General features: G+C 37.3%; 1 protein-coding gene across 1 annotated transcript; it reads right to left on the reverse strand.

Moving 5' to 3' along the window:
- Positions 1-1,689: 1,689 nt before the first annotated feature.
- Positions 1,690-3,204, reverse strand: LOC149178786 (putative carboxylesterase 17). The gene has a single exon (XM_089423717.1). It carries the CDS (start codon positions 3,085-3,087, stop codon positions 2,095-2,097), a length of 993 nt encoding a protein of 330 aa, XP_089279843.1. The 5' UTR covers positions 3,088-3,204; the 3' UTR covers positions 1,690-2,094.
- Between the last annotated feature and the right edge of the window lie 12,429 nt (positions 3,205-15,633).

Consider the following 15,633-nt stretch of genomic DNA (forward strand, 5'->3'; position numbering starts at 1 on the left):
GTAGTACTAGGGATTCACCTCCTTCCTAGGAAGTCCAGAATCCACTGCTAAAATCAAAGCCTACCTCAATGTCCAATGCTACACTCATTGTGCTCCTTGATATCTTAGTGAATATTTACTGACTCATTGTTTCCAGGGATATTCCCAATGCACTTTTGATTCCACGCATCAATGCTATTGACCAAAACAAATTTATTTCGTGGCCTTCTTTGCTCTGCTTCCCTGTCCCTCAAGAATCCTGTCCCCCCTTTCGTGTAGTCACTCACCTTCCAAGTTCTACTCCTAATATGAAAGTTAAAAATTGATGTGTGTTTCAATTTTTTTGATGATGGACAATAGAATTACACATCACACTATGCTGTAAAATGAACCTCTCCATTCAATAAAAAAACACTTGATGAATATCTTTCATTGTTCATTTCAGCAATTATGATACTCTCTTTGCTTTAGAAGGGCATTCAGACAATACAATGTAGACCATTATATCTTGAAACGTCTAATGGATCCATTAACAAAAAATTAACACCATATTCTGCTCTCTGTAAATGTGGAAGAATGTGATGTGCTTGAAGGACTTCGCCAGATAGCACATCCAATGGGTAAACAATCATTTACTCTTTCCCAAAGGAAGTATATCGTTTTAGAAATGAGTTAGACTTCAAATATTGGCTTAATGAATTCTCATGGTTTTATCCTTTTCATTCCGCCATGCAAAAATACAATTCCTGTAAATTTCTTAGCATGGGACTGTTTCTATAATGCACTGTTTATTAAAATACAACTGGAATACATTAATGGAAGTAACGAGACCAATGGGAATTTTTGAAGAGATGATACAATACAAAAATCATGGGTGAAAATGCAATTGGCTTTTCATGGACTTGTTCACATTGCTGACAAAATGTAAATAGTTCAAATTTGACGATACACGGGGAATCGATTAGTTACTCTTTTCCTATAAAAGTAGAAGCTTTGTTTTCGAAATATTGGCTTAAACAATTCTCATTGTTTTATCCTTTGATTCCGCCCTGCAAAAGAAATCTTTCCTGTAAATCTTTCCTGTAAATTTCTTGCGACAATAGGCAATTTCTTGCGTATGATAATACTCTGTTTCTTGTAGATCCTGCTGTGTTGCATTAATGGAAGTATCGAGACCAAAGGAAAATTTTGAAAAGATAGTACAATATAGAATGGTGAAAATGCAATTGTCTTTCAATGGACTTGTTTATATATTGCTTTGCAAAATAGGAATGGTTCAAAATTAATTATTTTTGGATCTGTGACTTATGGGTAGATGGTTCAATGGATGAATCTAACTTATGTTAGGATTCAAAACACTCAAAAGAATAATTAAGGAATAAACATTTAAATCATGTACATTATGATTTATTTTAGAAAATTTTAATTGGAGAAAAACTAGCCAATAATAGATTTTAGCTAAAACACAGCCAAGCAGGCCAACACCTTGAACTTTCACCACTCAACCATGACTCACTACAAGGGAGAATCCTCTAGCCTTTTAATGGTTTCAATTACATGTAATACCATGAGCTTATTACCATAAATCACCAATACGAGGTGCCCAAAATCCACAACTGTTAACCATAAATATTGACACAACCTCAACTTCATCAGAGTCAAATTTATCTAACAACCTAAGAACTAATGTTGGTTCAATAGATAATTTTACTAAACCCTGGGAAATGATGTTTTGACATGTAGCTTTTAAGTGTTTTTCAAAGACATGAAAATGTAATTATATTACAACATTTCCCACGCTCAACTGTAGAAGTGCATCTAAACTTGATGAATGAAAACTGTGATAGATATAAGGAAAATAGAAAGTTACTAGCAGGTATGTGGATGAAAGTAAGGAACCAGAAACCGTGACAGAGTCGAGTATGACATACAAAGCAAGATCTATAGACAACGAATTATTCAGACAAATCTGAATATAACATATAATAGATGACACATTATTCATATCTAATGCATATAATTTCTAGATGGAAATGAGGAGAAAATATAAAAAGGATGAGAATTCTGCCAGCGCTCGAAACAACATGACGGAGGAGTTGGCTTTTGTTGTTAAGGCTATTTGGCAATCTCTGGACAACAAGTCTTAATGAAATTCTGTATTGCATCCCATAGATCATGTGTCTGCTGTGAGATGCTGGTAATGTTTTGAAAACAATGTCCCACATTCTTAGATATGAAAACCTCTACACTCTTACCGGCAATCTTCATGGCTTCGCAATACTCAAACTGCGTGTCACGGAGCAAATCGTGCTCTGCTATCGTCACCAGGAATGGAGGAAGATTCATATGTTGCACATTTGGAGCGAACGGCCCCATTGGATTGAAGATGGGATTGTCTTTACTGCTGCCCTCTGGCAGTGCAAGACTGGCCAGTTTGTCCTCCATTTCAGTGCTGAGCAGACCTATGTGTGGAGGAGTTTCCATCTCCGATCTGCTCCTCTGCTCTTTCGCAAATGCCGGATTTATCAAAATGCCCCCGCAGAGTCCAACGGGGTCTAGTTGTTCCATAACTGCTGCACGAATGGCCACCTCGTGGACTAGGTTCCCTCCTGCACTTTCTCCCATCAGTATACACCGCGTGAAATCTCCATGGGAACTCAGCCACGGATCATCGCAGTCCCCGCGCGCTAGACGGCAAAGCCAATCAACAGATTCCACCGCGTCTTCACATGCTGCAGGAAGACGATGTTCTGGCGCTAGCCTATAATTTACTGAAACACACATCATCCTGCACTGCTTCACAAGCCGAGAGAGAAATAAGTATGAATATTTCTTATCTGCACCTCCTGCACAAAAGCCCCCGCCATGGAAATGAAGCAGAATAGGATATTTCTCCACTGGGCTCCTATCCGGCGAGGTTTCAGGCAAATAAATGCGAGCCCAGATGCCCGTATGAGGATTGATCTCCAAATCTTTGGTTGCCACTCCATTTACAAAGGCCTCAGAAGCAGCGACTGGTGTATTCCAAATATTTAGGGGACGCTCGATTGAGCCATCGTTGTAGATCCGAATTATACCAGGAATTTCATCAATGATTTGCTTACTCATTTTTACAGCAGAGTCCAGCTGCCTGCCCTTGGTGAAGCTCTTGAATGGCTTTTCTGATATCTGTACTCTGCAGAAATGTCAATTGGGCGTGGGGTTCAATTCTGTTATCCAAGTTTAATCGTGTGAGTGATATTTATATATTATATTATTATATTAAAAAACGGTTATGTACTTTAATTTTTTTTTAAATATCTTAATTTAGGCCGCGAGCCGCCTGTTAGTTTGTTGACCTTGGTTTGTCTTATTCATAGTGAGTCATGAGCCGCCTTCTAGATTTGTAGACTTTCGTTTGTATTCTTCATAGTTAGTCACGAGATTCCTTTGCTTTATATTTACTTAAAAATGTTATTTAATATATTTATTGTATTGAGAAATGCTTTATAATTTTGTATTAATATTATATTTAAAATAATAAAATAATATTTATATTAATAAATTAGTAGTAAATTTTTTATAATTTTCACTATTTAATTAATTTGATATAGAAAAAGAATATAGATTAAATTGCTTTTTATTTTGTTAATAGGAGGAATATGTGTAATTAATTTTATATAGAAAAAGGATATAAATTATAATTGGTTTTTATTTTATTAATATGAGGAATATGTGTAATTGTTTCATTACTCAAATTTAACATATTAATAGTATAATTCATTATTGGTTCCGTTGATGTCAAATTAAGATAGAAATGTAAGTATTATTTTTTTCTTAATACTATTTTTTAATTTGTTAACATAATTAAATATGTACAAACATACATATCACCATGCATTATGTGATTGACTTGATTTTATAAAGAAATACATTGTACATAGAATTAATTAAAATAATATTGATATTACAAGTCAAAACGAAGAAGCTATGTAATTCATTTAGTGCTTAATATATTGTTGATATATGGTTTTAAAAAAATACTAATAAAAAAATATTTCAATGTTATCCATGAATAAAATCTTTCAATGTTGATGGTGATTTTTATTCATTTCCATCCCGGGTTATTGTGTGTAGTGCACCTAACAAAATCCATATCAATACCTTCCCTTGCAGCAAAGCTTGTGGGACAGGCGAGGTCTCACCTGAGGCACTTATGGGGGGTTGGGAGAACTAGGCTTTTGTAGCTGAGAAGGGGATGGGGGTTCAATCCATGCCATTTTCCCTCCACACTTAGCCTCCTAATTATACATTAAATGCATTCATAGACGTTTGAGGTAATTACAACATGTCAACGTCATGGTAGAAGATATTTTGTTCAAATTGAGCATTTTCCTGCCTAACTATTTCTCCACATTTGTGCTATTGCCTAATACACGATTCTCCGCTTATCCACTGCTTTTACGCACTCTTCCCTATCTACATGAAGCTCTAGCGCATTGTCTTCTACCTCCTCTATCTGTGGGTGTAACCAAAACTACAAAACTTACCTCCAACTAGTCCCCAACACACACTTGTGGCTCGTCCTATGCCACTTAGCTAATCTATATTGAAGGGAATTTCTTCCTGGCATTATTGGTTACCGACTTAAAATTGTTCTATACACTTTCCATCTTTGAATAGGCTAAGTGTACTAGGTGATAACCTGGGCATATTCATGGAGTGGCATATCAACAGTGGTTGTCGACACCTCTGCCACAGTTAACGTAGCCTGAATTTCTTGTTGCATATTTGTGGCCACGTCTGAAGTTTGTAACACCTCCTCCTTTAACTCTTCAACCTTCCACACAAGCTCTTGTTGTTCATCTTTCTATTGCTTCAATTGTTGGTCCAACTACCACATCTGAGTGATCGGGGCCCTTTTCTCCCCAGTAGATGAACAGGATATGCCAATGACAAGATCTCGGATTTGTGCCTCCACTGCCTAGGCCTATTGAGAGAGGTATTGCAACTCTTGATTCTGAAAAATACCAATCAACAAGCACATTGCTATATCAACAAAGTTTTAGTTGCTTCCATTGTGTCAAACAAGTATGGTATTTTTCTGCTTTAGCTTGGTGGTATTTTTCCTTAGGGGGTGTAGGTGGCCTTTGCTGGGCCGGAAACTCCTCAACTTCAGACCTCAATTCTTGAGCTACTTCTCCAATATTCGTAACTTGGCCTTCCTTTTGGGTTCCTTTCTTTAAGGACTCATAAACAACTTGCCTATAAACAATTTCAACAACCGCACTTAGTGCTACCTCCCCAGCAACATATTTATGTTTCTCCTCCACTAACTAAACTTTTTCGTGTTGCCCAACTTTGTTGGTGACCATTGCTTAGAAAAGCTCTAAAGTAGTAGCAATAGCACAAAACATACTTTGATAACCACGCTATCTTGCAACTGATGTAAGTTGTATATAGTTAATTAGGATAATATCAATGTAAGGTGGTATACACCTTTCGCCTGCTGCACATTGCTACCAGAGGACATTCTAACGCCTCAAAAGAGATCTCAAGTTCTCGTGGCTTACTAGAGAGAATTGACATGTGCACTGAAGGTTTTAGGGTACTAGGCATATTGTGGTTCTCTGTCTACTCAACGAGCCTAGTAACAACAAGATTTGTAGGTGCCTCTCTATTAGCTTGTATCAACTGCAATAATGGCTCCAACTTGTTGGGATGCATTGTTGATCCTACTACACTTCTTCATTAGCTTCCTTTGTTTGATCACTGACTCTATGCAATGCCTCCTCCATCTTCTTTTCAACCTTCTCAATAGTATATTCTATGTCAGCCTTGGGTATAGATGTCTCCTGAGTGACCCAAGTCGCTTTGGATTCTTTCTATCTTAGGATGTACCCTCACTAGCACTCCCTGGGGTAGTTCACTTGATGCCAACGTTGACCATAGTTGATAAAGTCTCTGATTACTCTGTTCTTTATCATAGTTCTACACTGAATGACATTGGGATTGCATGGACATTCTATCTTGCATCCCTAGTTGTTCCTCAAGCTCAACACTACTCTTCAAATTCTCAATATCTCACCTTTTCACTTATGGTAACTTCCAATCATCCTCCCACATAGCTATTTGAGCTTGCACATCTTCATTAGTTAGTCGAAAGTTTCATATTTTCCAAACCTTATCTAGATCCCTCTTAGATTGAATATAGACATGATGCATACCTTCCTTAAATAGAACAAAAGTCTAGTATTTTTTAACCACTTCCTCAAAAATGCACTAAGTCCTTTTGATGGCATGGAAAATCATCTCATGATAAATGTAGAAAGTAATATTAATGTCATTATTTCACTCTAAAATTGTGGTGGCCCACAAATGTTGAAACTACATGGCCTCGATGGGGAGATTAGCATCTTTGATGGTCTACAAGTTTGAACGTTTCTCCCATTCACTGGGAGTGATTAGGATGAGTAGCCATGCATAAAGGAATTTCATACCTGTCTCTTACACAACTCTGCAGTCTGCCATGAATTGATTGAGTAGTTATGTATCCCAGTTCATTGTCACCCTTGCTCACACTTAGTTGCTTCCAGAATAACCCTTGTCGACACCTTGTCCTTCCTACACTTCCTTAGTAGTTTACAAGCCAATACGTATGTAACAAATCAACCACGTTGGTTGTTTATATCTGCGAAAAACCCTCATTTTCCCCTGGCTGTACCATACTTGTTAAGCTATTCTGCTCCCACGATCTTTGATTTATCCTCAAAGATAGGTTTAGCATCCTCACCTTCCATGGGAAACCCAATGATATTCTTGATTAGTTGTGGAGTAAGTTCAATTGCCCTATATAACCACAAACAACCCCCATGCACACAGTTTAATAGTAGCCTCATAACTTTATTGATGAAAACCTAGAAAACTTTCAGTAAAAATCACATCATCATAGTTTTATTGATGCGTTTTGAACAATCTAGTTAGATGGTTCAAAATGCATCGATACAACTTTGATGATGTGATTTTTACCGAAAGTTTTTTTTCTTTTCATGATATGAATCACAAAAGCCTAAATTTAATTATTACAACTTTATTGATCTCATTGTTGTGTCTAAAGTGAGTAAATTCCAACAAATTTAGGCTATCACCCTTCTCTAACCCTAGCACCCACTTATGTGGCTCAAGCACAACTATTTTGGGTCATTAATGGGCCTTTATAGCAAATACTCTTGTAGCTTTAGGAACCACTTTTAATCCAAAGGGTCATGGTTGAAATGTCTAAGTTTCCCCATGGACTCTACCATACTTTCCTGTCACAACACCCATTTACGAATTCCTGGTACTACAATGAGGTATTCCATGTCCTTCTGCAATTGAATTGGTCAAGCATCTAGCATGTAGAGTGGGATTGGTCTTGGCCTACACCCCTTTAGTGGGGACAATGGCCCAACAACTTCAGTGCTTGGTCCTTGTCCTGCGACCTTAACCTCCTCTTGCATAATTTCTAACTGTAACATAACATATGGGTTCTTAGTTCATGGCGTGCGCATGGAAAAATTACCTATAACTCTCATAAACGTGGTATATACTTACTTTGTAGGATCACCACAATCACCCTTCAAGTATTACTGCAACCTAACACCCTAACTCCTTCCTTCTGGTCTAGCCACAGGTTTCCAATCTATCACTTCAAATGTTCAAAGCTATCTCGAGCATGGTTACTCCTCGTTACTACATTTTCATAATATCCTATCCTTGGCATGGTATCTTGAGGTTCACATGAGCAAATCGATTGTTATCATCCTCGAATTAAATGTGCATACCTGAACACAGGGCCCATCCTTGTAGTTGCCTTGTCACAGACCAATCCATATACTTCCTTGGACCTCAATTATTTCAACTGTCTTTCAAAAATTAAGGATGCTTGCCTTTTTACTTAACTCACTTTATTCTCCCACTGTCCTAGATAACAGCCGCATTTATAGTTGTCATGCCATGTATAATTGGTGAAAACACTTTTATTAGTTTTTTTTTTGTCTTAATGGTAGTGTAGTAGCCCACAACACCGCGTGCTACTTACCTATGAAACGGATCTCCATGCAATTTTCCTTTGGCCTTGAAACTTTCCATTTTGTCACCATCAAGTGCAGACTTGTTACATCCCCTCTCAACAATACCTTAATAAATTATGTGGGTCTAACACCCCTTCCCTCAATAAATTGCCTTCACCTCTTCTACTGTATTACAAACATTGATATGGCATACTGGTCACCTACCTTTTTCATCATCTCACCACTTCTACTTTTCCTTAGGACAATGTGCACTTGCCTGTGCCCCACAGAAAAAAATACCAGTTGAGACCCAACTTGATTCTTAGATCCAAAGATCTAGTTCTATCTCGCTTTTGGAACATTCTTCAATAGGCTCTTCCCTTCCTATGTAATCATTTTCTCTTCGAGGAGGTTTCATACTTCAATGTTGATCTGTCACACCCTATGAGTGATATGTGCACATCTGTTGGTAGAGACCTCATGCAGCGAGTTCAACCAATTTTCTAGCCCCTCTTAGAAATCAGAAGCACACAAGTCGGTGTTGCGCTAACTCAACACATCGTATGTAGTTGGGATGACATAGTCTTCCCTTCGTACATTGTTCTTGCATATCTCATCCAGTACATCTCCATCCATCACTTCTCAAACGGGTTCCATGTATCTGTCTCCTTCACCTCGATCTAGTTGTGCAATTACTCAAACATTCCACGATTTGAAATTCATTTTCCTTTTCTTTAGCTTGATGATCACTTGATTGTTAAAGGCCCATTCGATCCCTAAAAATGCTTGAAGAGGATCAATATAATCAATAATCTCAATAGATTTTAAATCGACCATGTTTTTCACCCCATCAATATCTACCTCGACATTTGACAATTTGCAAATAGGAAAGATTTTTTTAATGGCCAAATTAAGTTAGATAGGAGACTAGGTTAACTTAGGTCTCCCTATCATCTCCTAATATTTATTAGGTAGGATGTTGACACCGGAGCCTAAATCAAGAATAATGTTACCCACTTTATAAGATCCTATTTGTGCACCAACCTTAATTATCTACTAGATCTCTTCCTTCGCATGACTTGGTTGGCTGTGTGCTTGGGTATTTGTGCTACTTTCTTGCCCCGCTTCTTCACACATTGGTTAGTCATCTTGTGTAATGTCTATAGGTCTCCATCATCTAACATGAACTCTGGACAACTCTTAAAAAATTCCCAAGTTGATTTATGCCATCCTTTTGAATCCTTTTTATTCATTCTATTATATGTCCTGGGTATATCATATATGGGGATATCCTCAAGGGTAGTCCAGTGTATCACAATCAACTCCCTGCACACCTCTTTATAGGTGTCTTTCTCCCTTTAAGGATAAAACTTCAGAGGTGGGTCTATGACCTTCCTCACCCTATCCTAACTAGTTCTAGCTTGATTAGCGACACCCGCACCAGTCTTGGTCTTTCTACGTATCACAACTTTTACTTACAATTGGTCCTTACATGGTTTTTCCATCACTTTCTACAAGTTTTTCCCCTTCTTCTCTTGGATTTTCGTGAGAAACTAAAGGTATTCATCCATCACATGATCTAAATCTCAACAATACATCCATGTTGAGCATGAATTAGGAAAGTATCTAGCGAGATGTCCAAGCTAGCCACTTTTGTAACAAAAAAGTAGTCCTCTTCCTCGTCCCAAATGTCCTCATCATTTTCTAGGTCTAGGAAATCCTCCACGTCCTCTTCCCATTTCACCATGGCCTCTGCCACATTGATTGTAGTTTTGCACCATGTTATTTTGACCTTTTAACACCCTATAAGTATCCAAGGTGCAATCAAACATTACCTCCAAAGATGATAAAAGGTGGATGTTGTGATCAGTAGAGTTACAAAAATCACAATACAAAGTTCTATCAAAAGGTTCATACTTCTGCATCATTAGGAAAGTTATGGGTGTATGACCCCACACTATACAAATCTCACACCATAATCCTCTTCCCTACGTCATCGGGTTAGTTGCATCAATCGCCATATATTTGGTTAGCATCGAGCATTTGTTTTTGTGGTGTCCTTCTACATGATAAATTGTGCACCAAACCTTGTCTGTTATACTTTCCCCTTTGCCAAATCTTGCAATTGTGTAGTTAGTGCATCCATCTACGACTGAAGCTAAGCTATACTTAAATTTTCTCCCACTGCTACAATTACTGGAGAGGCTTCCAACTTTAGCATTCTCTCCAGGGCTTCTGACTAAGTTTGAATCTTATGTTGGGTTAATGGTACCAGAATATTAGGTAGTGTTCATGTAATAAACCATTATTTATGTTTCTCATCAGGGATCTCAAACGCGATATTACCCAACAACACTTTAAACTATTTGTCGTAATACTAGATAGACTCATTTGACTTTTGTTTAACCTCCTTTTTCTTAGTCATGCAATGGGAGAACAAATTATGTCTGTAAAACTCCTTCAACATCAGTTGCTTAATATCTTACAATGACCTTATATGTGCATGAAAATAATTACTCTTATACTTCATATGCCAAGTAAAAGTGTGGCCCCTAAAGGTAGTCCCTAGCTATACAATATTAGTATTTTCAGCTTGCACATTATTAGCATCCCAAACTAAGTTAGAGATAAATAAATGTTACTGGATTTCTTCATTCCCAACACCATGAAAAATTGGAAGCTTCAGAGTATTTGCCATTCTTCTTCATCTACCAGCTCTTTATGATGTTCAAGTATAACTACCATATTGTATCATCTACTTTGTCTTATATGGCTAGCATGACTCTAACTACTAGGCTAACTCCCTTCACTTCCTTGACTAACTACAATATGCAACACATAACTAGGAGAACTTACCACTGTAAAAATAGATGTGTTTAGGGTGGTGGGTCTGGAACGAGACATACTATGAGTAGGATCCTTAAGATGCATGGTCTCTATCACTCTCGAGCCAAGCTACAAAGGTTCCCCTTCCTCGTGTTCTATGTGTTGTATGGAAATGCACACTCAATCTAAACTTCTCCAATCTCCATGGTGACTCCTCCTATGTCCTCTTACCACTTCATTCTATGGATTTATGTCAACTACAGGTACTGATGCATACCTATCTCCTCTAACACTTCCTCCTTGTAACCTACCATCAATACACATAACTCCTTCTTCTAACTCCATAAATTTTCACCTTTCCAACATTATTTCACTAAACTACCTTGGTATACCCTTTCTACCATCTTGATCAGGAAATTTCTGCACCTCATTCATCCTCAGTTTTCTTCTCCTCCTACATTCCAATCTTGTCTCCCCATATTACTCCCTGGTCATCCCCCAGATCACCCTAAGAAAAAAAGGGGCCTAGCCACTCATGGCATCATATTCCATCTTTAACATGTCACCTTTCTCTCACAACAACATCTTCACAAATGTTGGCAATGCTCGGATAAATTATCCCTGTGGGCCTCCCAAGAATTTTTGTTCCATAGCCATGTATGAGATAATGGATTCAATGGAAAACTAGATGATGTATCCTCTAATGATTCTCTTAAACAAGAAATCAACAACCCAAGTAATTTAGTTATCTACCAATTGAAGTCTTCAAACTTTCTTAAGGGTTCAACCATTGGGTTACTCCAATCTCCAGTGTGTGTTCTATTAAAATTTGAGAGCCTAGGGATGAATTTCTCCTAGAAGAAATCATGTCTTTCAGTTTTGTTTGAACCACCTAAAATAAAATAAAATTTCTAATATTCTAATATGACTTTCCAAAATAGTAAGGCACATCTTAATTTGGAAGTGACTTTCCAAAAATAGAAATCCATGTCTAAATGACCAAGGATGACCTCAACATATGGATCTACTTTAAAATCAAATCAATCATGATTATACAAGTCAAAACTTAATATTTTTATCCTTACTAGTATTATTATTATTATTATGATACTATTATTTATAAAATAATATAAAGGCATTCACCTTTAATGGATTAATAAAAACGATTTCTCTCATGAAATAAGTAAATTAAATTGGGAATCTCTTACTTTGGAAATTTAAGCTCTCTCTTGGAATAAAATAGTAACTCCACACTTAAGAGAATATAAATCTCCCTCACTAATTCAACGTATGAAGAAAGTGTAACTCCTCCTCATTAAATGCACTTGTAACTCCCCCATTCAATTCGATTTGTAACTCTCACCAAATAATCTCTTTCTCTCCCTAATTCGAATTATAACTCCTCATGACAAGTGTACCTCTCTCTCTATTCTTGGGATGAGTTACACTTCTCCTCCAGTAACTCCCCCTCATGGAATTCAATTCTCCTATTATTGGCTGAAGGAATGAATTCATTTTTGTAAGTCTCCTTTCAGATCTATTTAAGCAAGAGCAAGTGAGAGTTGAGAGTAACATGTTCATTGTGAAGAAGGAGAGTTAGAGTTGAGTGTGTGAAATAGAAGCATGGGAGAAAGTGAAGAGTAAGAGAAAGGGAAGATTTGGAGCAAGTGTGTTGGACAAGATCTAGTCAAGAGAAGGAGGATATTTTCTAGCAAAGAGCAAGAGCACTTCAGCTGCAAGTTGATCAAACATTAGTGACCTTATTCATTCTCATTCTCTCTCTCTCTCTCTCTCTCTCTCTCTCTCTCTCTCTCTCTTTGTACTCTGCTAAAAATTTGAACAAATCTAATAGAAGAAGAATGATTTAGGTTTTCCCCTTGTGGGTTTTTGCTTGGTCATTGGACCTAACTCTCAATGTCTCATAATTTTCCTTGGTTGTCTTGATATGATCCTCAAATTTATGTTCTATCTACAATTGTTGTTCTGAAAAGTTGTGAAGAAGCAATCTCCATTCTAAGTAATTGTAACAGTATAGTACATTCAATTTTCTACAAAGTACATTCAACTTTCTATAAAGTACATTCAATCTTCTACAAAGTACATTCAACTTTCTGCAAAGTAGATTTAGTTTTCTACAAATTACATTCAACTTTCTGCAAACTACATTCAGTTTCATTGAGTTTTATGCAAAGTACATTCAATTTTCTACAAGTACATTCAGTTTTTTGCATATATCTTTCAAGTTTCTACAAAGAATTTTTAAATTTCTGCATAGAACTTTCAGATTTTAACATGGTATTAGAGCCTTGGTGAAGACAAACACAAGGAGATCAAAGATCACCTGAGGAGACCCCACTTTCTGCCAAAGTTTTCTAATTGAGATGGCTTTGTCCTACTTCACGATAGAGGAGAAGCTGAATGATGCTTCAAACTTTGGTCCATGGAAAACAAGGGTAGATATCACTCTTTAAGAACACGATGTTCTGGAGTATGTGGAAGACACAATATCTGATCCACTAGAGAATGCAAGTGTTGTTGTCAAATCCAAATATAAAAAGGGTGAAATCAAAGCTAAAAAAATTACCCTTGATTCTCTTAGTGATCATCTCATTACTTATGTTTCTAGTTTGAACAAAGCTAAAGAAATGTATGGAAAATTAATTGGCATGTTTGTAATTAGTAACTTGAACCAGATTATTGCCCTGAATGATCAGGTGCTCAAAAATTTGCTCAAAATTCAAAGTTGTTGGATTAGAGTGGAATTTGAACGACCGTGTAGTGCTCGTCATCCTGAAGCTGGCACAACTCATTTCCTGCAAAACTGACTCTGTATGCTCTCAAAAACATGTTCTATTTGTTTTCCTAGACAAGTGAATTTTAAAAACAAATATGCAGGCAGCATAGTGGCCATCGGGCATGCCTACGTGGCAGGGTGATCGTGCATTGACCCTTTTTCCTCTGTTGAATCACGCAGTGACAAGTGCCATTGTTTTATTGGTGATAAGTGGCATGTTTTTATTGGGTTTTAGGTGGCCAATCATAGGCCGCCACATGGCATGACCAAGGACCACCATGTGGAAACCCGATGGCCACCAAAAATTGGCTAAGGTTCGAGTAGCAGGGAGCAAGGGTCGAACATGTGATCTCCAAGTTACAAAGTCCAAGCCATTACCAATACACCACACGTTAGTTCTTAATAACTAACGTTGTAGACATATATTTAAAGTTGAAGTGTTGCACCATTCGGGAAAGTGGCTAGCCATAGGACCCAACGAAAACATGGATGGAGTGGAGTGTGGGCCCGACTGTCGGGGGAAGGTCATTGGCCTTAGCCCCTGGGCATGTGGCCCTCCATGTGGCCTGAATTTTTGGAAATAAGGCTGCATTAGGCATTTAACCGCTTTGACAAATTTGCCTGGAATTTGGTGAAATCGATGGCTAGTTAGCGAAAATTAGGGAAAATTTGTAGGATGGTGTTGTATTTTGGGGAAATTGTAGAGAAAATATTGCAAGATCTAGGGGAAGCCATAACTTCTTCAGTTTTTGACCAATCTTGGAGCAAAAAGAGGCTAGACAGAAATTTTTGGGCATTCTGGAGCCATTGGAGCAAGTTTGAAAGTTGTTTGAGCATTGTAAACAGATGTATTCACACTTTTGAGAATAATAGAGAGAGACAACTGGACCAAGTAGATGTGGCCTAAGTGGGGTGAACTACTTCATGATGTGTTGTTGTGATATTGTTTTGGTGATGTTCTTTTCTGTTGTATGTTGTTGTTCACTCATTTGTTTATGTTAATTTGTAAATGAAATTTACATAAAATCACTCAAAAATGCATTATAAAACTTGCAATTAACCTCATGAATACTTAAGCACGTTTACATATTCTGAAGACGAATTTAGCACATCAAGACTATTTTTCCCATTCAGATTAAGTTTGGTATCAGAGCTCTTGGTTTTATTTGTGTAAAGAGGATTTAACTGTTTGTAATTGAATGTAATGCTTACAAGGTTGAAGCACAAAAGATGAGAATGAAAGCTAGTTCAAGGTCCTAAAGTTTGGACAAAGATAAAGAGAGCAATATTGCCACAATCTCCACCACCAGTTCTATCTCAAATTGCAATTGAAGCTTCAGCAAGCATGTCGCACAAAGGAGAGCCTACAAATATGTCAGAGGATGACAAGGTTTTTAGGAAGGTTTTCTTTGACATGACAGAGATGGTGAAAGTCCTCTATGAAGAGAGGAATATAAGACTGCAGGGTGAAATCTACAAGCCTCCAAATGGACAAGGTTCTTCAGGAGGAGGAGGTAATGGAAATGGAGGTAAACCTCTACCATATCCACCATCATCTTCATCTTCATCTTCACAGGCATCTTCATCCTATTCCACTAATACAACCCTTACTCATACTCATCAACATACCTCAAAAGGAATTGGTAAAACACCCCTTTTAAAACTTGATGTTAAATTTGAACTGCCCATGTATAATGGTGAAGTGAATGTAGAGGAGATTGACAATTGGGTTCGTCAGTTGGAGATCAATTGCAAAATTCAAAACCTTCAAGATGATGACACAAAGATTCAACTAGCTTCCTTGAGACTGGAGGGTGCAACACTAATATGGTGGGAAGCCAAGACACAAGAAGAGATAAAAAGACATGATAAGATCTCTATTTATTGGTCTCATTTCATTGCTGCAATTAAAAGATAGTTTTACCCTCTAGTATATATGCAGAAAAACTTCATGAATTGGCAGAAATTTAGACAACTTAAAGGTCAAAATGTGCAAGATTACAC

This window comes from Pinus tabuliformis, chromosome 4_1, assembly GCF_031772625.1.
Source record: "Pinus tabuliformis cultivar Carrire ecotype Pingquan chromosome 4_1, CPIR1, whole genome shotgun sequence".
In the NCBI taxonomy this organism is placed as follows: Eukaryota; Viridiplantae; Streptophyta; class Pinopsida; order Pinales; family Pinaceae; genus Pinus; species Pinus tabuliformis.